The sequence below is a fragment of the Crocodylus siamensis genome, chromosome 1, assembly GCF_052110815.1.
Source record: "Crocodylus siamensis isolate JL-2025a chromosome 1, ASM5211081v1, whole genome shotgun sequence".
Classification (NCBI taxonomy): domain Eukaryota; kingdom Metazoa; phylum Chordata; order Crocodylia; family Crocodylidae; genus Crocodylus; species Crocodylus siamensis.
Genome location: NC_143395.1, coordinates 150,808,998 through 150,833,374, shown reverse-complemented (window position 1 = coordinate 150,833,374; position 24,377 = coordinate 150,808,998). Strand labels below are relative to the sequence as shown.

Sequence of the window (24,377 nt, the reverse complement as noted above, 5' to 3'; positions counted from 1 at the left end):
AATATTGTATATGCTATAAATAGCCCTTTTGTGGAGAAAGGGGTTAAATTCAGTTCAAGTAGGCTGCCTTTTTCATAGCCAGCCTGTATTTTAGAAATTTCTCTACGAGACAGTTACCTAAGACAGGACTGTAGAAGTATATGAGTGAAAGTGGCACAAGCAATATGTAGCTTTGCAGCTGGGGGGACATTAAGCAAGTACAAAAACAGCTATCACCGTAATCACTTTGGAGCAGTACTATGGGTTTGAGTTTCAAGTAAGTATGGCTGACTTGGTATTTTTGGGTGTAGAAGTGAGAAGCAATGGCAAAGCCTAACTTAATTGCCTTTGTAAGCACTCATTCCACTTAGGCGGTTCACTTGCTCATTTTGTTAATGGATCCTCTGGTTTTGCCTCTTCTGATCTATTCTAATTTTTCTTGCCCTAATATGAACAATTGATGAAGCAGCAGAACTTCCATCATGTTAGTTTAAATTGATCAATGGTAGTTCAAACCCTTGCTGTTGTTTCTACCCTTGCTTCGTGTGGGAAATTATGCAGTAAGTTAATGGGGGGGTATCTTTCAATATTGGCTTATAACATACTGTATTTTGGGTGACACATCACTGCCCTTATTGCTTATATTATTAGTATCTTATTTGGATGTTGTGCTGCTTTGGCCTTTCATGGGTACGTGTCATCTGCTGAGGAGCCTGCTGGTTGGTGCTCAAAACAAATTCATATCCTCCAATAAGAAAAGCTTATTACAGAAATAATTAAAGGACTAGAGGGATTTGGCTATGGGGAATGATTAAATAACTTGCTGTATATAACTTGACTAATCAATCATTGGCATTTGGAAAAAAATATTTAAAACAGTGCATGGCAGTTTAGTGAAAATGATGAATAAAAAACTGACTACCTGGAGAAAATTGACTTTGAAGAACTCTATTGAATAGTATCCTTATTTGAAATACTTTAACCTTCATTAAATAAAGTATTTACTTGAGCAGCCTGCACTCCTAAAAGCATAGGTGGCATGGCGTATCAGGTTTTCTCCATCTCTGATTTTTATAAGAAATGAAGATTTTAGAAAACTGAATCTTAGTTTATCCTGATGGTTAGTTGCATAAAATAGTTAATTTTCCCAAGAATCTTATATTAAGTAAAACATTGGATGGGTCGTGTATCTGATGCAAATCAACTGAAATAAGGACAATAACTGCATTTTATTGTGATGAATACATAGGTTAATGGTGAGCTTCTGACATTTTTAGTTATCTGCTCCACATAAATAACTTTGCACGTTTTGTGGTTGGTGAAGTACAGAACATCATCTATTTTAACTTACACTTTTACTTTTGTATTGCTTTTCATTATTATAAATTATAATAGGCACTGTATAACACCTGTAGCTTTCTGAAAAGCCCATGTCAGATTTAACATTGACTTCTGAGGCAAAGCTACATGACTCCTGAGGAGAGGGTGAGATTACTGAGTTTATTTAGTCTGCAGAAGAGGAGGCTGAGGGGGAATTTGATAGCAGCTTTCAACTACCTGCAGGGTGGTTCCAAAGAGGATGGAGCTAAACTGTTCTTAGGAGTGACAGATAACAGGACAAGAAGCAGTGGTCTCAAGTTGCAGCAAGGGAGGTTTAGGGTGTATATTAGGAAAAACATTCTCATTAAGGGGGTGGTAAAGCAAAGGCTTAACTAAGCCCTGGCTGGAATGATCTACTTGGGGATGGTCCTGCTTTGGGCAGGGGGTTGGATTAGGTGACCTTCTGAGGTCCCTTCCAACCCTAATTTTCTGTGATTTTTATGATTTGGTTTCTCATTATCTTATCTTATTGTTTGACAAAAGCAAATATTTTGGCCTTCAAGTCCAAAATTGAAAACAAGCCCTAACTGAAAGTACCTAGAATTTTAAAAGACAAGAAATGCAGGCAAGCCAAGGGAAGGACTGAACTGTTGGGATGTGATGGTTCTCATCATTACATTTTATATTTCAAAATACGTTTGCTTTTGCCAAGGTACTATGTATTACAGTTATGAATCTGAATATGTTTGGCTTTAAGAAAATACAAAGTATGCTTAAAAGTCTCTTAAAACAGTAAGCAAATTGTAAGCAATAGAAATCAATATTTTGAATAATTTCCAATGATATATTTAACAGTCAATTGTGAAATGTTTTATTAACTGTGCTAATGCAGTTTTTTAATATTGTAATTGACTTGGCTTTTCCTAAATGGTTTTGCATTTCCCTTTGGACTCAAAAAATATGAAATTAGCTTTCAGGTCATATATACTTCCTTCCCTCACCATCCAGTCTCTATAGTCCAGTCATATTATTCCTGTTTTAAATGTGTATTTTTACCTGGACAGAAATAATACCCCAAAATTAAAAAATAGAAGGTTTCTGGAAAACAGGTATGTGGTAGGAGACCAAGTCCAGGAAAAGTACTTGTCCACACAGGGAGGATAAAGCACAGTAGCCATCCCAAACTAAAATTTGCTATGTAAGGTGCCTACCTCACTTTGAAAGTAAGAGCCAAGCTACATCATGCACCTGTAGTGCACCTAGGTGTCTATATGGGGAGTTAATATGGCATAGCTAGTTATTCTTTGTTATTAATCTAACCTGCTTCTGTGAGACATTTCAATGCTGCTATTTAAACACTTTTAACAGGATTGTGCTCAATGTGTAGGAGTGTTTTCTCCAGTGATCACTCCTAGTAATCACTCGGAGTGATCACTAGGAGCTGGGCCATTTCCCGTGGGTGGAATGCATGAATGGGAGCCAGGAATGATGATTTTGGGTCATAATTCTGAATTAAATTACTTCTGAACTACATATACCCAGCTGTAAAATAGGGATAGCTGTTTCCCCTATTGTAAATGCAGTTAATGTTTGGAGACATCTTTACTAAATAGTAATAATAGAAAATTCCTATTAAGTTGGCAGGTTCCAGAAGTGTTCTGTAAAGCCATCTTAGATTAAACTAATATTCAGTGTCAATAATTTGCATGTATACATACTTTTGATACAAATATATTTTGCTTTGAGCATTTTATTTTAAAGCTTAGCTTCAAATAACATACATTTTAACTTTTTTGCATATCGGGGGGACGGCAGGGTGGGGAGAGGGAAAGAGGGGAGTGAATTTCAGATCCTACGGATTTATAGATTTATAAGTGAAAAATATTCTGGAAATTCTTTTACACTAAATTACAATCTTTTATATATCTGTAAAATATAAACAGTACTTTTATAAAGTTATCCTGAGGCAATATTACTATAACTATCTCTGGCCCAATACTACCAGAACTGTGACTTTACCCCTCCCCACATTGGCTTCACAGGCATGAGACCTTCAGACTTGTTTAGGGCCAGTTAAGCAATAACATTACTAAACATGAAGCAGGTTTTCCCTCCTTTTCTGTTGACAAGAAATATCTGTTGTTTTGGGGGTTTTTTTAATTGGCAGAGAATAAAAGAACAAAGACTCTTATTGTAACATTAACTTAGACTGCTGCACCCACGGCTTTTGATTCTTGTTCAAGGAAATAGTAAACATTTTAACTATAGAAACTATATAAAATGGAATACTAGATTTTGTAAAGCACTGGATAAAGTTACTTTTAGTACCTTAATATTTGTTTTTTCCTGGTATGTTTATTTTTGATTCTGTGACTTGAGTTGTGTTAACACTGCATTTTTATGCTCTTAGTTTAGGAGTAGTTTCAGAGGGACTGTGCCTTTTTATTCTTCATTGCTGAGCCAGCAGGGGCTAGGAGCGCTTCATAGAGAGAATATGTGCTCCACCCACAGGGAAAGCAGCAGTTCCTGCTTTTGCATCAGCCCCTCAGGCCACTTTAGAAATGGCATTATCTTGAAAACGTTATGCATTCAGACCATAGAGAAGGCCAGTTATGGAAAAACCTGTTTGGGTGTGTTTGCCAAGCCTAAGAACTTTTGGCAAACTGCTTATTCAAAACTAAGGGGTTTCCTTCCTTAACTTTGCACACTGTCAAAACATTCAGCTTTAGTTTGATCTATTCTACACCTCTTGTGGTAAGAAATAACCTGTGGATTCTAATTATTCATTTATAAAAATCTGTCATTTGCAGAAGAGTGTAAAAAAAATCTGTTTGTATATGTGTGTGTATTAAAACCTGAGCTGAGACATCTCACTTTTTTGTATTGCATACCATATAATGCAGATATTGTCTCATGGATCACTTGCCCTTCAATTTGTAATTGTGCAGACTGCTGCTCCCACCCTGCCTTCCCTAAGTTTATGGTCATGTAACATCGTTGTGGTCATGTGGCTACAGAAATTGTTTACATAGAAGAGCAATTGAGTATGTTACTATTTCATTGCAGTCTTAATACAGTTTAGAATCCAGAAATATACGTCATGGGTACCAGAGAGTTACAGGATTTTAGTGTTTATTTTGGCTGTTAGTTTTGTATACAGGAATGGAGTCAGATTAATGGGGGGATGGAAGGGGGCGAGTTTGTATAAAGGTATCAAGAATTATGCAAGTGGGTCTTGTAACAATTTAGTTTGAACTGTGAATCAGTGTTTTGGTAGCGGAATGAAATTAGCCTGTTAAACATTAATTCCATGCATGGTGGGATCTTTCAAAATCCAGCAGCTTTAATTGTCTAATTCCTTGACTGACTACATTTTAAATGCTTGCATAAGTCTTCATCTAGACAGTGTCCAACTCTTTTGCTGGAGATGATGCACTTAGAGGTTTCAGATTTCTGCAAAAAAATTGTTTAATTGCAAGCTTTTGGGCACAAACACCTTTTGTCAAGCTTTGAAGAAAAGACTGTAAAAGTTCTCCTGAGTAGAAATGAAAGTTTGTATTTCATAGGATTTCACAGAGGAGTCAATAGATGGAAGACGCCTCTGGGCAGTCAGTTCATAGCTGGTATGGAGCCTGTCACCTCCTGTGAGAATCTGTGACGATGCAAATTACCTTGAAATAAAGGCAGGAGCAGGATCTCAGGTTTCAGGTAGTCACAGTTGCTTCCTGCTTTGGAAAATATTGGGAATATTATTGGGATTTTTATTTTTTGCAAAAACCTTGTTGGTCTAATAAAAGATATTATCTCTACTGTGAGTCCTGATTGCCTTTTCCTCTAGACCAATACAGCTACAACCTAGATACTCGACACATGGAAGATATTGCATTTTAGCCAATTTTAAAAAAATGAAATCTTCATATTTTCCCAAGCAAACTGTGACTTCATAAGAGAAGAAATTACAAACTGACAGCTTACTTACCTCTCCTGATATCTTCCAGGGCGTTGCTGGAGGGGGTTGCTCAGTAAACCCATTTCAGTAAACCATCGTACCCTCTTTTGGACTAGCCTAGCTTACTGTGTTAGTTTAGTGTACAGTGTCACTCTGTAAGTGACTCCCTTCAATACTGTGTCAGGCTGAGACGGAGTGTCTATTCCCTGAGGATGCTGCTTTCTACAACTTGGTTTCAGAGGGATTGAGACCAAAATGGCCACAGAAAATACCAGTTGCCTTTGGTGCTGTGTTCCATAAGACTAAGGTACAGAGATTAATTTGGGTGAAGAGTTTGCCTGTCTACAGCTGCAGCCCTCTATTCTGTTTAATTTTCCTCAGTAAACATGTCAGAAGCTTTGGAATTTATTCACAAGGATATGTGTCTTGTCTGACTGTGCATGTGGACAGCTGATGCTGCTAGCAAGACTGGTGGCAGACATTTAAGAGCAGATACCTGTAGGTATGCTTGGCTACAAGCATCTCTGTTCCACAGGTTGGTCCAGAGAGAGAACAAGAACCTGCCTTGTGCTAGAGCATGTTTGTGGAGGTCTTTTTCATGGTTAGGCATGAGTCTTATATTACTACTTTTATATGTAAAGCCAGTGAGAGTTAAGCATCTAGTTGCCATTTGTCTTTAAAAACATCACCTAGACAACTTTTTTGTTATTAGTACAATCACCATGACACTTACTTAATACAATATGATACTGTAGTCTCTTACTGAAGGATTTTAGTGAAGGCTTCACACTCCATGGTTGGCTTTTAATTCCCTTCAAGTTTAATATGCTGAAATTGAAAGGATTCTTTTTGACCTTTGACATGTAGTACACAAACAGATTAGATGTTCTGTAGATACTTCTGTTATCATTCTACAGGTTTTGCCTTTCTCCCCTGCATGTTATCACCAAACAGTTTTTCTTGCCTAGAGCACTTTTGAATGCTAAATTATCTTTTCCTTGTCATTACTTGAATGTTTGTTTACTCATGAGACCAAATGAGTCTCGTCAGACACTATTCCAAGTTACTATATATTTAACTCTAATGTAGTATTTTGGAATCTGTAATGAGTCTGGTTTAAAGAGTTAGTCTGTTTAAGCATATACTTGATATAACTTCTGCTTTGTGAGTAGTAGCCAGGCTGCTTTCAAAAAACATAAGTGGGATTCAATTTTGGAATTGTTTCCACAACACAGTGCCATAACATAGACCTCAAGATCTCATCCACATCTTAGTAAAAACAATACATTTAATGAACAATTTGCTGTGTTTTGAGTTTAAGTAGACTATTGTCTTTTTCAGGCTCAGATCGCCTTCCTCCAGGGGGAAAGGAAAGGACAAGAAAATCTAAAGAAGGATTTAGTGCGGCGAATCAAAATGCTGGAATATGCTCTTAAGCAGGAAAGGTACTTCACTTTAATGACTCTTTAATATCTTGCACATTTTTAAGAGACAAATACTGTTACCATTGTGGCTTATTGAAGGAAAAGAGTTCTTTGTAGGTCCAATTTTCAAATAGGTAATTAAAGTCATGGGAATTGTTATGCCAGATCAGGACACTAATCCAATTTGTATAATATCCTGACACCAACATATGCTTCCAAAAAGATGCAATACAGTCCTCCATTAGGTATTCTTAGGTATTCATGAGCACATTTTCCCACGGGCAAGCTTCCTCCCTACCCTCAAAAATGAGGCTACTTCTGTGCCCCAGCATCAACAGTTTTTTCTTTCTTCCACAGCTCCATATTTTTTAATGATGAAAACTTTTAGTTACTGAAAAATAGTATAAACTTCTGGGTTTTTTTCTAGTCTTGCTAAGCTCTAGTGGCAGTAAGTTCCACAGGCTAATGCATAGTTTCATCGTAGCTTGGGTCAGGAGGGACCTGATCAGATCATCTAGCCTGACCCCCTGCCACAAGCAGGAATGAATGCTGGGTTCATAAGACCCTAGACAGGTGATAATCTAACCTCTTGTTGAATTTGCCCAAGGTAGGGGCAAGGACCACTTCCCTGGGAAGTTGGTTTCAGATTCTGGCTACCCTAACTGTAAAATATTGCCTTCTGATCTCTAAGCTAAACCTGTTCTCCATCAGCTTCTTACCATTGTTCCTCATCACCCCAGGTAGTGCTGGGGAGAATAGGGCTCTTCCTGTTTGCTGATGATCTCCCCTGATGAGTTTGTAGACAGCCACCAGATCCCCCCTCAGCTTCCTCTTGCCAAGGCTGAATAGGTTCAGGTCCCTCAGTCTCTCCTCAGAGGGCCTGTCCTGCTGCCCTGTCACCAAGCGGGTGGCCCTCCTCTGAACCCTCTCCAGGCTGGCCACATCCTTTTTAAAGTGAGGCGCCCAGTACTGGACGCAGTACTTCAATTGCAGCCTGACCAATGTCACATAGAGGGGGAGGATCACCTCTCTGGACCGGCTTGAGATGCATCTTTGGATGCACGACAAGGTATGGCTGGCCTTGCTGGCTGCAGTCTGGCATTGGCAGCTCATGTTCATCTTGGAGTCAATAATGACTCCAAGATCCCCTTTTTGAGGGTAAAAAAAAAAAATTGTTTACTTTGATCAGTTTTAAATGTCGCCACCTTTTGATTTTTCCCCTGCATGTCCCCTAGCATTATATGAAGGAGTGAGCAGAAGTTTTCTCTGTACTTCTCATGTCACTCATTCATTGTTACCTCTTATAGGGGTCCTCTCTAAAGTAAGAGGTCTGTTAATACAGTTTTTGTTAGCTTTTCCATTTTCTGAACTCTATTGTTACCCATTTTTTCATAGAATGATAGAAAATGAGGGTTGGAAGGGACCTCAGGAGGTCATTTAGTCCAATCCCCTGATCCAAGGAGGACCATTCCCGATTAGATCATCCCAGCCAAGGTTTTTGCTACCCATGTCTTAAAAACCTCCAACAATGGAGATTCCACAGCTTGTCTGGGTAACCTGGTCCAGTGTTTTACTAAGCTTCTTGTGAGTGAGTTTGTCCTAATAATCTAACCTAAGCCTCCCCTGCTGCAACTTGAGAACATTGTTCTGTTATATGAACAGTCCATCCTCTTTATAACCACCCTTCAGGTAGTTGAAGGGTGTTAATAAATCCTGCTCCCTCCCCCCAAGTCTTCTCTTCTCTAGACTAAATAAGCCCAGTTCCATCAGCCTCTCCTCAGAAGTCGTGCTGTTGTCTCCTAACCATTTTCATTAGCCTCTGCTGGACTCTCCAGTTTGTCCACATCCTGTCTGTACTGGGGGATCCAAAACTGGACACGGTACTCTAGCTATGGCCTCACCGGTGTAGAATAGAAGAGAATAATCACTTCCCTCAATCTGCTGGCAACACTCCTACTAAGGCATCCCAGTATGGTGTTAGCCTTCTTTACAACAAGGCCACACTGCTGTCTCGTATTCGGCTTACTGTCCATTGTAACCCCCACATCCTTTTCTGCAGAGCTGCTGCATAGCCAGTCAGTCCCCAGCCTGTATCGTGGTGTGCATGGGATTGTTTCATCCTAAGTGCAGGACTTAGCACTTCTCCTTATTGAACTTCATTACTTTTTTTTGGTCCAGTCCTCCAGTTTGTCTAGGTTTCTCTGAATCCTGGCTGCCATGAAAGCATACAAACACAATCATGCGTTCTGGGCTCTGTCTGTCTGTGTCACTCTCTGTCTGTCTCTTTGATTGAGGTAGTAATTCTGTCATTATTATGTGCTAATTCCTTTCTGGTTTTTGCTCTATCATTGCTGAAGCAGAAGAAGCATATGGGAGGGGATTTGGTGTGAGGTACCTTATGATGAGTTTGAGGTACTTTCTGATGAGTTTCTTCCAGAACTATACCAATGAAAATCTGTTTGTTGGTTTGTTTCTAAGCATCAAACTGCACCCTGTATTTCAGGTAATAACTCATAACTGTTGAACAGTAAGAATGTCAAGAGGGAGATTTTGAAACAGATTGATAACCTAAATAACAAGTCAGAACCTAGAAGTTCTTATGGAAATTTTGAATGAAGTGGCTGACTCTTCTAAAAAGTGAGATCTTAAAATCGGAAACCACAGCAAAGGCCTCAAGGGTAATAAATTACATGTTCCGTTAAAAAAAGATGGATGTGATGCTAGAAATTAAGTCAGAGAGCTTCAGTTAGGGTTGAATAGTTGGAAGCAGTCATTTAAACAGAGGGCAAGATCCTTGCTTCCACTCTTTGTCCTTTACTTCATGTAAAGGGGCCAAAGCTACATAAAGTAGCCATAAATTCCTTCTCTCCAAGCAGGGGAAGAATACTTTGGAGAAAGTTCTGTGTAAGGGAGGCATAGGGTTGCCTTCCAAAGCCCATCTTAAAAGATCGGATTTTGAGAAGGGATGGTAGTTACGAGTAAGATCAACAGTGGGGGCTGCTTTAATCAGCATTTCAGATATTTCAGGAAGCCTTCTTACCTAAAGGATAGCTTAGAGCAGTGCATCTTGACCTTCTGAGGTAGTTTGACCTGCTGGCAGTGGTGGTGGTGCAGCAGTTTGGAGATGAACTTTATTTCCAGGAGCAGGAAGTGGCTGTGGCAGGGTGGTCATTCCTACTTGCATTAGGTTTATCTGATAAAGCTAATGGCCTGCTTCTGCTTCAGCTGCTTCCTGGTCCAGCTCCACATGAGGCATGTGGGACAGTTGTACCTGGCTGCAGCCCCCTTGAAAGGGTCTTGTGGCACTGCAGTTGGGAACTGCTTGTCTACAGACTGCCATAGCTCAAACAGGCTCACTGAACTCAGTTATGCCAGACACTCTGCAAAAAGAATTGGGAGGGTGAGAACATTGCTTAAAGCCACATTAGGTTCTTTGTCTTGCTGGGTTGCAAATTCCATGGTGTAATGAGCGTGATGTGAAAACCATACTATCATCAAAGAGAAATCTTCTCTCCCCATCTTCTGGAACTTGACCTCATCAACCAAGCTGTGGGTAAAGGAGTGTTAATTGATAATTTTAAATAAAAAAGCTTGGACATAGACCCCTCACAAGTTAATTTAAAGTAAACCCATCGCTGGGTTTATGAAAGAGAATTTATTTCTAAACCACAGAAAAGCATCAAACAGTAAATTTTAACACTGAAAATGGACAGTTTCTAGAGTTGGACCTGTAGTTCTTGCTGTCTCAGTGATATGGAGAAGTAGGAGAACAATGAGGTTGCAGAATTTGCAGATGATGCAATTATTTTGCTTAGTCAAAACCAAAAAAAACAAACAAGCTTCAGAGATGCTACCCCCCCCCCAAAAAAAACAAACAAAAAACCCACAAACAAACCATTACTGGGCTGTACAGTTACTTTTGGAATTCACTGAGAAATGAAAAGCAATGAACTGCTTATGCTTATGTACCAAGGTCTAAACTAATTCTAGCCACCTATTTGTGGATAGCTCAGTGGAAGAATCTGCTTAGGGGTAGCAGTGATCAAAAAGGCAAACTTCAAATGTAAGAAGAATCAGAAGATGATGCTAAAATATTATGAAGCCACTGAAGTAAATAAAGTTAATGGAACTGTCTTATCTTAAACATCTTCTACTTTGGTTACCTTATAGCAAAGAATATAACAGAAATGTTAGGTCGGTGAAAAGGAGGGCGGGGGATGATTAGAGGCATGGAAAGGAGGGACATTTGTGGAGTGACTGAAAAGTGTAAGGACTCTTAAAAGAGGAGGATAACAATAGACCAGGAAATGAAAATAAAATTATAGGACAGTAATTTTTTAAAATGTAGTGAAAAGGTTTTTGTTTTTAACAGAAAGCATACATAACTCCTGGATCTCATTTCCTGAAAAGATCCTAGCTAAGAGTGTAGTAGGGGCTAAACATTCATATGGGTAATGAGAATGCCCACAGTTGCATCCAGTGAGATCTGAAGTCAATTAACCATCTGAATACTTGCACTTCAGGGCAGGGGTGGCCAATCAGCAGCACTGGTGCCACAAATGGCCAGGGCATCCTGTGTGTGGGGCACATGTGAGGAAGAGGACAGGCAGCATAGTGGCACATAGGATGGGGAGCAGAAAGCAGACCAGGCAGGAAGCAGAAAACAGCCACAGATGAAGCAGCATAAAGAGATCTGAGTAGCGCTCAGAGAAGCCGTGGGGCTAATTTGTGTCATGAAACAGCTATTAACAGTTTAGAACAGGGGTGTCAAACTCACCTCCTGCCCTAGCCTGTATCCAGACCCCAGGACTCCTTGTGGACCAGGTCCTGCCTAGGTACATTGTGGCTCCAGTGTTGGTGACAGCAGCTCCAGCTTCTGCATGCCCCAGGCTGGAGCTGCTCCTGCCAACACGTTTCATGCCAGAGTGGCAGCTCTGACTCCAGTACAGAGTTAATGGTGACACATCCACCTCTGGGTCTGGCACATACCACATGACAGCTGTGGAGAACCATACCTACTCAAAGAGCTTTCCAAAATTCAGAAATTAGCAATGTAGCTGGTTTAGTCCAGCCATAAGCATGTAGCTAGAGCCCCTTGGGTTCTTAGAAACATGCTGCTTGGGCCACACTAAATTGCCTAGCTTCTAAGGTTTGGCATGCTTCTCAGTGACACTTCTGGGCTTGCCATGAAGGCAATGTGGATATGCCTCATGCCTGTCAAAAGGACAGATGAGCAGGAAGGAGAGAAACCTTATTCCTGGCCTGTTTTGGTGAGGCTGGAAGAAAGCAAGACTGAGAGAGAAAATTAAACGGGAGGGAGGGGGAGAGGAAGAAGCAATTTCCCTCAGTCTTGCTGTGTACCCCCACCTCCACCCCCAATTTATCAAATCTGTACTAGGCAGAAGACTAAACTTATTAGCCATAGGCCAGTATACAGAATGGTGACCCTTAGTAGGGTTGATTAACAGCACCTTCAGGAGTCCAAGAGCAAGGAGTAAGTGGCACTGGATTTCTGAGCGGTATGTAGCCTTGAGCCAAGCTTTTGCATTGTGGGTGTTCAGCCCCCCCTGCAACAGTTAACTTTAATTTTGAGCATTGTCATTGTTCTCTGTTTTGTGGCTTCTTTGTGATTTTTTTTTTTTTTTTTTTAAGTGCCTCAGTGGAAAATTAGGATTATACTCCATTTATGGAGCATCATGATTTGTTTCTCTTACAAAGATTTGGTCAGCCATAAGATATTTAGATTATTAATTCTATGCTTTATTCAGTGATGATACATGGTACACTGTGGTTTTTATTGATTGAGTCAATGCATAAAAGGCAAAATAACCTTGCAAAGGAAGAGAGATTAATTATTAAGCACTTTTTTTTTTTTTTAAAGCAATTCTGCTGTAGTTTTGCTAACATCCAGCAGACTGCAGTGTAAGGCTGTTTCCACACTTCAGGATAACAATCGATAGTTACTCAGTCACCTGTTGTTTGCTTAAATTGCTCTTTTTGGGAGGAACTAGAACATATTGATCTTTTTTCCTAAGGATATGTCCAAAGATTAATCAATCTGTTACCTCTTTCTTGTACTAGACTATTTTAACCAAAGTACTAAATTCTTATGATACTTTTGCTAGAAATAGTTTGATTTTTATGTGTTTTCTGAAATGGTGCGTCTGGTCAAAGCAAGGCTGGCGCCTTCTCCCCTGGGCAGGGTATTTCTCAGTGCTGTTCCTGGCAGTCTTTCTTGTTTACGTCTTTTGGTCTGGCGACTCCTTCTTGTTCTTCTACGAATGTTTGGCAGGCTCTTTCGGCACAGCTGGATCGAATGCTTCAGGACTGGAGACTGAAAGTTTTCCAAGACATAGTGGCCTTTTTTGATTGGAATCAAACTAGTTTCCTTTTATGAATTAGTTTGTAGGTAATGACACTTTTAATCTTGTGTTTAAAAATATAAAAGTCTAACAAAAAATTCTTCCATAACTTCAGGAACTGTTAATGTTGGGGCAACCATATTGAATAGGCCACCTGTATTATTTACATAGCAGCTGGTCAGCTCATGCATATTTAGAAAAGAAGAATGAAGCAAACCAGTGAATTGCCTAAGGTGAAAGAGCAAAAGCAGTTGTAGTTATCCTTCTTATCTTAACTAGGACTACTTAGTAACATAGGTTCACAGTCTAAAAATATCTTCCAAATTGCTTGCAAAAGTAAGTTTGCAGATGGAAATCAACTTTGATAAAGCAGCATCTGTTCAAGCCAGTTATTTTCAGCTTCTTAATTCCTTGGCCTCTACATACTAGTGGCTGCACAAATACTCCTTAGTGTGATGATTTGATATCCATAGATAGTTTGATATCTTGTGTTTTGTCCGAATCCACTTTTTAGATGAAGATAATTAAGCAGAACTTTGTTCACGTTGGAATGCCTCCCACCTCTACCTGAAATTTTAGCCTATGATTTTGACTAAGTGCCATAGTTACTGGAAGAACTTTGGTTTCCTTTGTTTATTGGAAGAACAAAAACAATATAGGTAGTTATAATATAAAATATGTTGCTACTCACAATATGTCTGAATTTTAATTCCAGTGATAAGAATAGTTCAGTTGCAGTTAGATAGAGCTCAAAGAGCAGACAAAAAAGCTGAAGGGGTTTAAACTTAGTGGGGGTGCTATAATGAGAGAGGAAGTATTAACTCTCGTGGAGTGCTGACAGATGGGTAGGGGACTGGGAAATAGTGCTGTACTTTTCAGCTCGGCGTGCCCCTGCACTGAGTGCGGTGCATGCCCAGAAGACAGTTCGCGTCAACTTGTATCACTTGTGTGCTTACATGGGGGGTGGGGGTAGCGCTTTTATCTAATAGCTGATTGAATCAGCTTTAGGTAAAGCACCAAAAAGCCCTGCTTGAAGCACATGAACTATACAGATGCTGGGGAGCTGGGTCAAACTGATGCAGTTTCTCTTCTGGTAAAGCACTGTGGGTTTTTTTGTTTATTTTTGTTTTTTTCCCCATGTCTGTCAGCACCCTTGGTACAGAAGTAGTTCAGGGAAATATAAAAGGCTAAGCTGCAAAAATAGTATCTAAAAATGAAAAATTCAAAGAAAAGAAGCTATTGATAATGGCTTAACAAGAATGTGAAGTTTTAAAAGAAATTCAGTGTTTGGGGGTTTAAAAGAAACAATGTGTTGAAGTTTGAAGAAAGAGAGAAGAAATAAAGATAGTTAGAATATTAAAACATGCAAGAAAAAGGTGAAGAAACAATATGAGATTCCAGCCCAGCTTCTTGGAGAGATTCTGGTAGCCTGTTATTGCAGAGGATCAAGGAAGAATTTGACTGGATGGTTCCTCCTTGTTTGGGATCCTGAACATATGAATCTGTTTTCATCTTTTTCATTCATGGGCCAGGGAGGGGAGGGATAGCCTGAGCCACTCGCATTAAGACAATGACTGTAATCAAATATCATGGTGCAGCCTGTTGTCTGTTAGGCATTTGCCAGTTCCCTTCAGAGGTCAGAAAGGAATTTTGTTCTCTGTGTGATTGGCCAGATTCATTTTGTATTTTCCCGTCCTTATCCACGAGCGCTTGTGGTGCTCGAGCCAAGTGCCAGATGACTGGAAGATAGCTAACGTGGTCCCCATCTTCAAAAAAGGGAAGAGAGAGGACCCGGGCAACTATAGGCCCGTCAGTCTTACCTCTATCCTTGGGAAACTCTTTGAGAAGATCCTCAAGGAGCACATCTGTGATGGGCTGGCTTCAGGGATGATGCTCAAGGGCAACCAGCACGATTTCATTAGGGGCAGATCATGTCAGACCAACCTGATTCCCTTTTATGATCAGGTCACAAAGGCAATGGATGCAGGTGTCGCTGTGGACATAGTCTTTCTAGACTTCAGCAAGGCCTTTGACACTGTCTCCCACCCCATCCTCATTAAAAAACCAGGCGACTGTGGCATTGATGCCTACACAGTCAAATGGATTGCAGATTGGCTCAAAGGTCATACTCAGAGGATGGTGGTGGATGGGTCATCTTCACTCTGGGGGGAAGTGGGCAGCGGAGTCCCCCAGGGTTTGGTCTTTGGGCCTGAGCTGTTCAATTTCTTCATCGGTGATTTGGATGATGGGGTGAAATGCAACCTGTTTAAATTTGCTGATGATACCAAAATTTGGGGTGAGGTGAGCTAGTAGGGAGGGAAAGATTGCAGCAAGATCTGGATAGGTTACAGGAGTGGGCTGACATAAACAGGGTGCGTTTCAATACTGACAAGTGCAGGGTGCTGCACTTGGGCAGTAGAAACCAGCAGCACACTTATAGAATGGGAAACTCCCTTCTTGAGAGCACGGAGGCAGAAAGGGATCTTGGAGTCATTATTGACTCCAAGATGAACATGGGCCAGCAATGTGAGGTCACGGTTGGCGGGGTTAACCAGACCTTGTTGTGCATCCACAGGTGATCCTCCCCCTCTATGTGATGCTGGTCAGGCCACAGCTGGAGTACTGTGTCCAGTTCTGCGCACCCCATTTCAGGAGGGATGTGGACAACATTGAAAGGGTCCAGAGGAGGGCCACCCGCATGATCCAGGGACAACAGGGCAGACCCTACATTGAAAGACTGCGGGACCTAAATCTGTTCAGCCTTCACAAGAGAAGGCTGAGGGGGGACCTGGTAACAGTCTATAAACTCACTAGGGGGGACCAGAAGGGTTTGGGGGAGACAGTTACCCCTAGCGCCCCCTGGCATGACAAGGAACAATGGACACAAATTATTGGAGAGTCGGTTTAGATTAGACATCCGCAAGAGCTACTTCACAGTTAGGGTGGCTAGGAGCTGGAACCAACTTCCTAGGGAAGTGGTGCTGGCTCCTCCCCTGGGGATCTTTAAGAAGAGGCTTGATGCCTACCTGGCTGGACTCATTTGAGTCCAGTCTCTTCTCCCGCCCAGGCGGGGGGTCGGACTTGAAGATCTACAAGGTCCCTTCCCACCCTACTTCTATGATTCTATGATCTGAGTCCCTGGAAATTAGTTTCAGCTGAAGGTGGGGCATCAGATAGTGGCCCTGTGTTTTGTTGTGGTACCAAGAATCCTCTCTCTCAGATGCATGGTTGGTGCAACTTACCCTTAGTCCAACTAATTTCAAGATGGAATTGGAAAGGATGATTTCATTAGTCAAATTGGCAGGGACCTTGGTGGGGTTTTGCCCTTAATAGTATGGGGTGGGTTTGTCTGCTAGGGTTATCAAGGCATATATGTCCTAATCACTTTTCTTGCCCTTTAGGGCTACTGATTGCACTTCCATCTCTCGTGCTGCTTGTTTGTGGCATGAAATGCTTTTGTCTATTTTATTTGCTTTTGTCTATTTTATTCAGATATTAAGGCCAATTGCTTCAGTGACCTCTGACATACAGGAGGTCTGATATAGGTCCTTTCTGACTTGGGAAATTCAATTAAAATAATTGTTGTGGCAAAATGGATTTAGAAGCATGTAAGAGAACACTTAAATATGGTCATATATAAGTTAGCAGGGGATTGTAGTTTTAGAGGAATTAATTGCAGATATGCTGATTTGTGGAGAATTGGAGGAATAGAAAAAGCCATTGTGACAGACTCGCACCTGCTGTAGTCACCAATGAGCTTGTCCCACCTTCTTGAGTCATGTTGCACCTGGGCCTGTTTGCCCACCAAGACTTGATGTTCGTGCCAGGGTATACCTTTGCTTGTCTGGAGGTGGTAATCAGTGGCCCCTGTGGGTTCAGGTGCAGTTCTGTTGGCATGTTTTCTCCGAGCTTGCACGTGCTCTGGCTAGACATACATCGTCAGCGAGCCCTCAAGGTGGAGTTTATTTTCATTTGGCCCCCCCAGGTCCCAATGGGCTGTCCTGACCTGGGGGCTTTGATACAGTCCTCTGTGTGCAGTGGGCAGTGCTGTTGCTTCTGGGCTGCACTGTTCACTGATCACATCGGGTGAGCTGGTATCTGGATGGGTCTCTGGTGCTCTGATGGTGACTGACACTTTTAGTACTTTCCCAGGTATTTTTGCCCCAGAGAAAGCGACTGGCCTTAGGCCAGCTGTGGTGCGCGTCTGGGTTTTCCCCAAGCACCTTGACCACAGGATGCGTGTGCTAGCCCTGAAGGAAAGTGCTGGGTCCCTTCCGGCAGCAAGGAAAGCATTTGGCTCCTTTTCTGTCACTCCGGCATGCTCTCCCCCTTCATCCATCTCCAAGCCCTGGGCACTGGCAGTGTTTCCTTGTTCGGTGTGGTGCCGGCTGGCTTAATTGTGGCCCAACCACCTGGAGTGCAGTGCCAAGGTGAGTTGGGTGGGGGACCATCACATCCATACTAAATTAAAAGCAATGGTCCTTGCAACTAGTCTTAAGTCTCCGATATCAGTAATTAATATAACCTAAACATTATAAAGCAAATTGAAAGGCAAATTGATGGAATATCTGGATGATGGAACCAAGTACAGTTAGATCATACAAACCAAACTAATTGCTTAGTTTATAAAACCTAAGAAATCAATATAAAGGAAGAAATGAAGCACAACAGATTGCATAATCTAGGTGTAAGTAAAATTACTTAAAAACTATAATTAGTTTTTAAAAAATTTTTTTTTAAATGACATGAAATTAGTTTAGTTGTTATAACTTGATAAAGGCTGTATAGGCAGTCAATAACAAGCAGTCCAGGGTTAGTAGATTGTATAGCATTTGTTAAGGTTTTGGGTTGTTGATTGTGCTCATTAATTGCCGGGAAGCAGGGGTAAATGATGCATAATAGCCAGGTGAACATCAGTTTGGAAATATGGAAGTTAATACCTTTAGGGAAAAGCTAAATACATTTTTAATTTCTTAAATTAAATCTGTTTTTCTTAGTTCTGCTTTGCTGTGCCTCCCCTTTTCCTTGCTTCTTGATACTAATTTGTATAAACTTCTTTTTCCCTTTTCCCTACCTGTTGTTCAACCAAATATTTCCTCAAAAGTCAGTCCCTTTAGTTGTTCATTTTTGTTGCTTCTCTTGTCGCTTTCCAGTTTGCTGATACCTTTCTAATCCAAAATTAAATAGAATATTAATTTATAATTGAAATAAAGGTGGTTTTCTGAGGAAATTAGCACTCTGACTTAATTTCTTTACAGACTTCCATTTTACTTTATTAGGAAAGGATAGGAAAAGCCTGAACTATTTAGTGAAAGAGAGAGTAGCAGCATCAAAAATGTATATATTTATAAATACAAGCAGATTTCATGCTTCAAATCCTACTTTGGTTCTCTCCATGCCAAAGTTAAAATAATCATGAAAGGCACCAGATGTTTCTTCCCCCATGCCATTTCCATGGAAATGATGAGCTTTCTTGATCAAGCAGAACAAGTAAGCAAAACTAATTCAGGTGAGAGAGACTATTCTGAAGGTAACTTGGAACCAATGAAGAAAAGAGGTAACTTAGTGGAACTGGATTACCTTTGTTTAATTGTCTAGTACTCCCTATCTCTCATTTATTATTATTTCTTCTGCTTGTCTCATAATACCATATTACTAAGACAAGGTTCCCCCCACCATTTAACAAGGAAGGGGGTGGGAAGAGGTCCCTCTTGGTACAAGATGGCAGGGTGGCTGCTATGACTCGTGACCCTGACTTAGGGTTGGAGCTGCAACTTCTGCTTGCCATCTCTGCCCTTGCTGCTTACCCTCCAGTTTTTGCCAGGGGCACAGAGCATGTGGTTGTTCCTTCCCCAGCCTAGCCCAGTAACAGTGGTGGCAGAGGCAGCAGCTGCAATCCAGGCTTCAGCTCTGGGGCCCAGGTGGAAGTGGTGGCAGGGGCAGAGGGTGGAGACACAGGGCAGAGTTCAGGTTGCCTGCCTTGCTACCACTGCTTTCTCCACTTCAGCACAGCTTAGGCTGATGAATTTAAGATTACTCTCCAATAATTAGTTTCAGTGTATGGAGAATTATAACAAATTTTATAAATTCTACATGTATATAATCATATTATTGGCAGGTTGTCTTGGATTTGGGTAAATATGGTACATATAAAGAACCTCTTAAAATAGCTTCTCTCTCAATGTAGTTTGCTTATAGAAAAAGGTAAGATGCAAAATTATTGGTCTCTTAACTAGTTTAAAGCAGACAAAAGCCCATCTCTGACTTGCATAGGAGGCATAGCCTGAAGATTAGATAAATTTTGTCCAGGGCCTGAGGCTCAATACTTTTAGGTCCTCATTGAAAATGTTGATTGTTTGTTCATTTGTTTGTCTTTCCATTGGCTTGTGTTTTGAAGCTGTAATAATATTTATATCTTACAGAGGAATTTCAGTGATATCAGGTTTTTCCTTTTCATGCACGTTATTTTTCAAAATATTAAGTTCTATAAGTTGGTTAAATCTGTGCTATTACATATATAAAAATAAAAGTAAAGTGGGGGGTAGTGAAAAAACAAGGAATACAAAATGTCATTGAGCAATATGAGTCCCTTTAACACAGGCATGTTAGCAGAAACACTTATCTTCTGTACCTGGATCAGTACATTGAACAGTGGATAAAACCATCAGATTGCTGTGTTTTATGTGCAGGGCTGTGGAGATGGTAAAGGAGGAGCTCCCATCCTGAGACTGCTCTGTCTTGGTAGTTATCATTTTTCTGTCTTTTAGATTAGCAAAATATGAGTAAGTGTATGGATTTGCTAGTTAGCACTCTTATTCCACAGTGTGTAGGAATCTTCCTCTCTACAGTACTTGAGAGAGAACGATCTAGTTTTTGAATAGGGGTCTTGAAATAAGCAGATCTGATTTTGATTCTCAACCTGTTCTATGAAGTTAATGTGATTTTTCCCCCCCCCCCCCGCAAAAGGTCTTAGTGTATTTGTTTTCTGACTTCCAAAATGGTTAGAAGGATGCAAGATATTACAACCAGTAGTCCTTTTTGGTATGTTCTGTTGAGTGTGTTGATACAGTACCTTTTTATATGGTATTTCCTACAATTCCATTCAGTTTTAGCAGGTTTGGGAACCCAACTCTGAACACACTACTGACTGTACAGGCTTTTAACACATTGTCATAGACATCTTTTCAGGACTTGTCTCAACACAAATGTGTTAAGGCTGTTGGCAGAAAGCATGGGTGGGGCTAGTGAAACTGGCTGAAGTGTCTGATTAATTGACCCCAGAGATGTATGGTAAAAGTGGAGGAGTGGAAAGCATCAACTGATGTTTTGAATAGATGTAGATAGCAGAGACCTCAGTTTAGCTGAGTGACAGTGAGAACAAGTGGTGGAAACACAGGAACAACAGGAATGCATTCCTTGTAGCAAACAATACTTTTTTAGCATCTGATGCATATGGTAATGTAACTGACTGTTTTGTTACCAATATCTGTCATTATTTAAATGTTCAAGTAAGTAAAGTTATAGGATAGGGACATACTTAAATTCTTCTGAAATTATGTGGATGATTGTTTTGGCAAAGTGGTTTTTAAAAAACAAAATCAGCACCTGCAGACTTTTCTTAAGTGTGTTAATAGATTTCCTGGTTTCTTTTCTTTATTTATTTTCAGAGCTAAGTACCACAAATTAAAATATGGCACAGAGCTGAATCAGGGAGATATGAAGCCTCCAAACTATGATTCTGGTAAGAATTTAAGGTTGAAATAATTATTTTTAAAGTTCTCTTATAATTTTAACTACAATTTGTAAAAGGTAGCTAGGTGATAATTGGATAGAGTAGTAGACAAAAAAGGAATAGACACATGGTGACTAGTCAAGATAGAATGTTTTATGTTGCAAAATGTTAATGTAGCTTGTAAAAGTAGTTTTTAAAACATTAGTTTCTTGGGGTGGGTCTTTTATGGGGTGGGGGGGTTTGGTGAGTTTTATCTATATTTTGTAATAGGGCCATCAAATGAATATGGGTAAAAATGTAAGCTCTAAAGTAAATGCATGGGTGTTTTTGTTTTTTAAACTAAGAACATTCTGGCATGGCAAAAAGTTGGGGGAAGTGTATCTTGGGAACTTTATTATTTTGGAAGAGTTACTGTGCATTACCAATGTAATATAATTAGCATGCGGTGCATAATGTATTTTGTCTTGATTTACGAGCTTTTCAGATTGCCAAAAAAACTGAAAGAAATGCAAATTAGAGATAAATTAAAGGTGTTTTTTTTTTAATATCCATTAAAGATGGATATTACTGGGTTTTTATAAAACTAATGAAAAATATAATGGTATATAATTTTTATAAAACTAATAGAAAATGTATAACAATTAGTGAATACTCTGCTAGTATTGGATAACTCCTCACTGGATCGCTGCATAATTTAATTACTCATTTCTCCAAAATATGGATCTCTTTCTGATAACTAAATAGAGTGACTTTGAAGCTAAAGAAAAGGAAGAATTAAAATTTCCTTTTTGTTTTGGTCAGCACAGCAAACGTTGTTCAAAAGGCCTTTCTTGTCTCTAACCTAAGATCCAGATTTTGGATTAAGTCCTGAAGGAGAAAAAGGAATGAGAAATAATTCTAAAACATTGTTCTCTGGTACAACTAAAAAAAGCGAACATTAACATGGTCCCTGCAGATCTTAGCCATGCCATTTGCTGAGGAAAATGTGTCCTAGGATATGGACAAAACTGCATTTTAGCCTCTTTAAAAGAGGATGGGTAGCTATTGCACAAGAGCATGCATCAGTTACTACACTACAACTATTAGATCTGCAAGATCTTGTCTTATCATAACATATAATATAACATGTCATGATAAGACTTGTTTAACTAATGAGTTAAATCTCCCTAACTTTGACCCCTGTAGGCAAGCGAAGTGACTTAGGGTTCAAGTGAAAGTGGTCTTGCTACATTTGCATCACTCTAGGATCAGCCAGAGGTAAAACAGTTTAGCGACACAGTTGTTGTATCTGCATATGCTGTGGTGAAGAGACTTGCACAGCTTAATCTAGAAAAGAGTCTGAAAATACCTGCTTGTCAAATTTGGCACGCGACTTGTCTTTTCCTAAATATATATAAAATGCCTTGGTTCTGAACTTTATTGCAACTTGTTTCTTAACAAGTTAAGCTACTGTGCTCTTATCTGAATTGGAGAAATAGTCCATCATATTCTTCCCGTAGCTGCCAAAAGATTAGAGGTTCCGGCATTATAAGCATGTACCATCAGGACTGAGCTCCTAATCAGTATAATCCTTGTAATCCATGATAATTGTCCTTAGTGCATTAGATGCTTGCCTATCTACATGTTTCTCTAGAAAAGTAGGAAGAATATTGAGGCAAATCTTTACAATACTTCAACCTAAAGTCCCTGTTATTTGGGTTCTATCTGAAATCTTGGATTCTGTAGTAATTCTGCTAAGAGCACTCTTAATTAGAACAATGCATTTTCTGCATTCTATACAACATTCCCGTAAAAGCCTCATTTGACCTATTGGGCAAGTGGTCCAAGCTTCTTCACTTTCAATTGTAAAGGATAATGGGATTTATTTTGCGGGGGGGGGAGTACAATTCTATCTTCTGGGGTGTTTATACATTTAACCAAGGTGGCCTCCAAAGGAAAAGCGTACAGTCTCGGGAGTGGTCGTAAAGCACAAACTTTTCTTCAGTCTTGATGTTTAATGGTCTTTTACTTAAAACAGGCTTTGATAGTTGCAGGGTGGATCCAACTGTCTTCAGAAAACAATGTGTACATTTATTTTCATTGCTATTCCTGGACAAACATATAGATTCAAGGTTGCAAAGTATTTAACATACAGATGGCGTACTTTATACATAAGTGCTATATAAATGTCAATTAATCTTGGTCCCTTTGGTAAGTAAAAGTATTAATCCCACTCTTGAAAATGGAAATCTCAAAGCTGCATATCAAATCAATGATTAACTGGGATTATAATGTAGAAGCTTTTGGTTCTCTAGTTATATTTTTACAGTGTTACTCTGTTCTTCCTTTAGCTGCTGGGCAATATAATAGGTCATGAGTTTGCAATAGTAGATAACAAACCTGGATTTTTTTACTTGAGCAATATAAGCTTAAATTAGGTACAGAGGTCACTGTCCATCCCTGATCATCACACGCTTATGCAACACATTGTTTTATATATTAAATCTATCTGGTTGGTCATGCATAAGGATCTTTAGCCAGCTTCTAAGTACGTTCCGTTTCCTAATGGTTTATAGGACAGACATTGGAATTTTTCTGCAGGTTTTTACAGAGTAACATTAGATCCTGACCTATGGGCATGAAAAATTTGAAAATTTGCTAAATGTTTTTTTAAATAACTATGGGCAGAAGAAAATTGCATATATCAACAAAAATCAGCCACACCTTTTTTCCCCCTTCACTACAAAAAATAAAATATGGGTGGAACTTGATGTTAGTTCATAATGGTGTGATGAAATCCTTCATAAATTGTAAGGATTGATGGACCGTTCAGTTACCAGTGAAACCATAAAAGTTTCTTTTATATGAATTTAAACTCTGATTGAGGCACTTAATGCTAGTACAGAACTCTAGATATACATGCTTTTGAAGAAAAAGAAATTGGAAAAGGATTTTCCAATTTTTTTCTTCAAAAGCATGTATATCTAGAGACTTTTGTTTTACATTGATGACGTGATGGGTGAGAGCCATAAGGGAAGTGATGTTGATAAGTATAACTTGTTTTAAGAATGCTGATGGCAGTCAATGTAGTGTACAAGTGATACAGCGGTTCCATAATACTTAATTTTTATTTTATTTTATTTTATTTTTTACTTTGAATCCATCTTAAAGGGCTGGGGTGGCATGGGTACTAAGACGTACAGTTTACAGCCCAGGAGTCAGGTCACAAGTTTGAGACCATAGCAGAAGTGCTTACAGTGTGTCCTGGCAGATTCCAACAAATCTGTGAATTCTGCTAAATACCTTGTAACAAGGACACAGAAAAAAGGAAAGGAAGTCATCCTTAAAGTTCTTTGAACTGTGTTTTGAATGTTAAAGAGGTAATTCAGTCTGACTTGCTCTTAAATTAAACTCAAATCCTCTTTTAAATAAAAAATGGGAAAACATTTTCTAATGAAACAATCTTTTCCAGATGAAGGGAATGAAACGGAAGTTCAGCCACAACAAAACAGTCAGCTAATTTGGAAACAAGGGCGACAGCTGCTGAGACAGTAAGTGTCACAATTAATGTTCAAAGATGGGAGCTTGACTGAAAGGTATCAACACTGAATCTGACTACTGTATTTTAATAT

At 39.7% G+C, this 24,377-nt stretch overlaps 1 protein-coding gene across 1 annotated transcript in view; it reads left to right on the top strand.

The window, feature by feature from the left end:
• Positions 1–24,377, top strand: part of STRN (striatin) — a 91,753-nt gene that overhangs the window by 10,299 nt on the left and 57,077 nt on the right. The window contains 3 exon segments of the mRNA XM_090045353.1: positions 6,590–6,693; positions 20,702–20,775; positions 24,218–24,296. Coding sequence (XP_089901479.1) covers positions 6,590–6,693; positions 20,702–20,775; positions 24,218–24,296 — 257 coding nt within the window.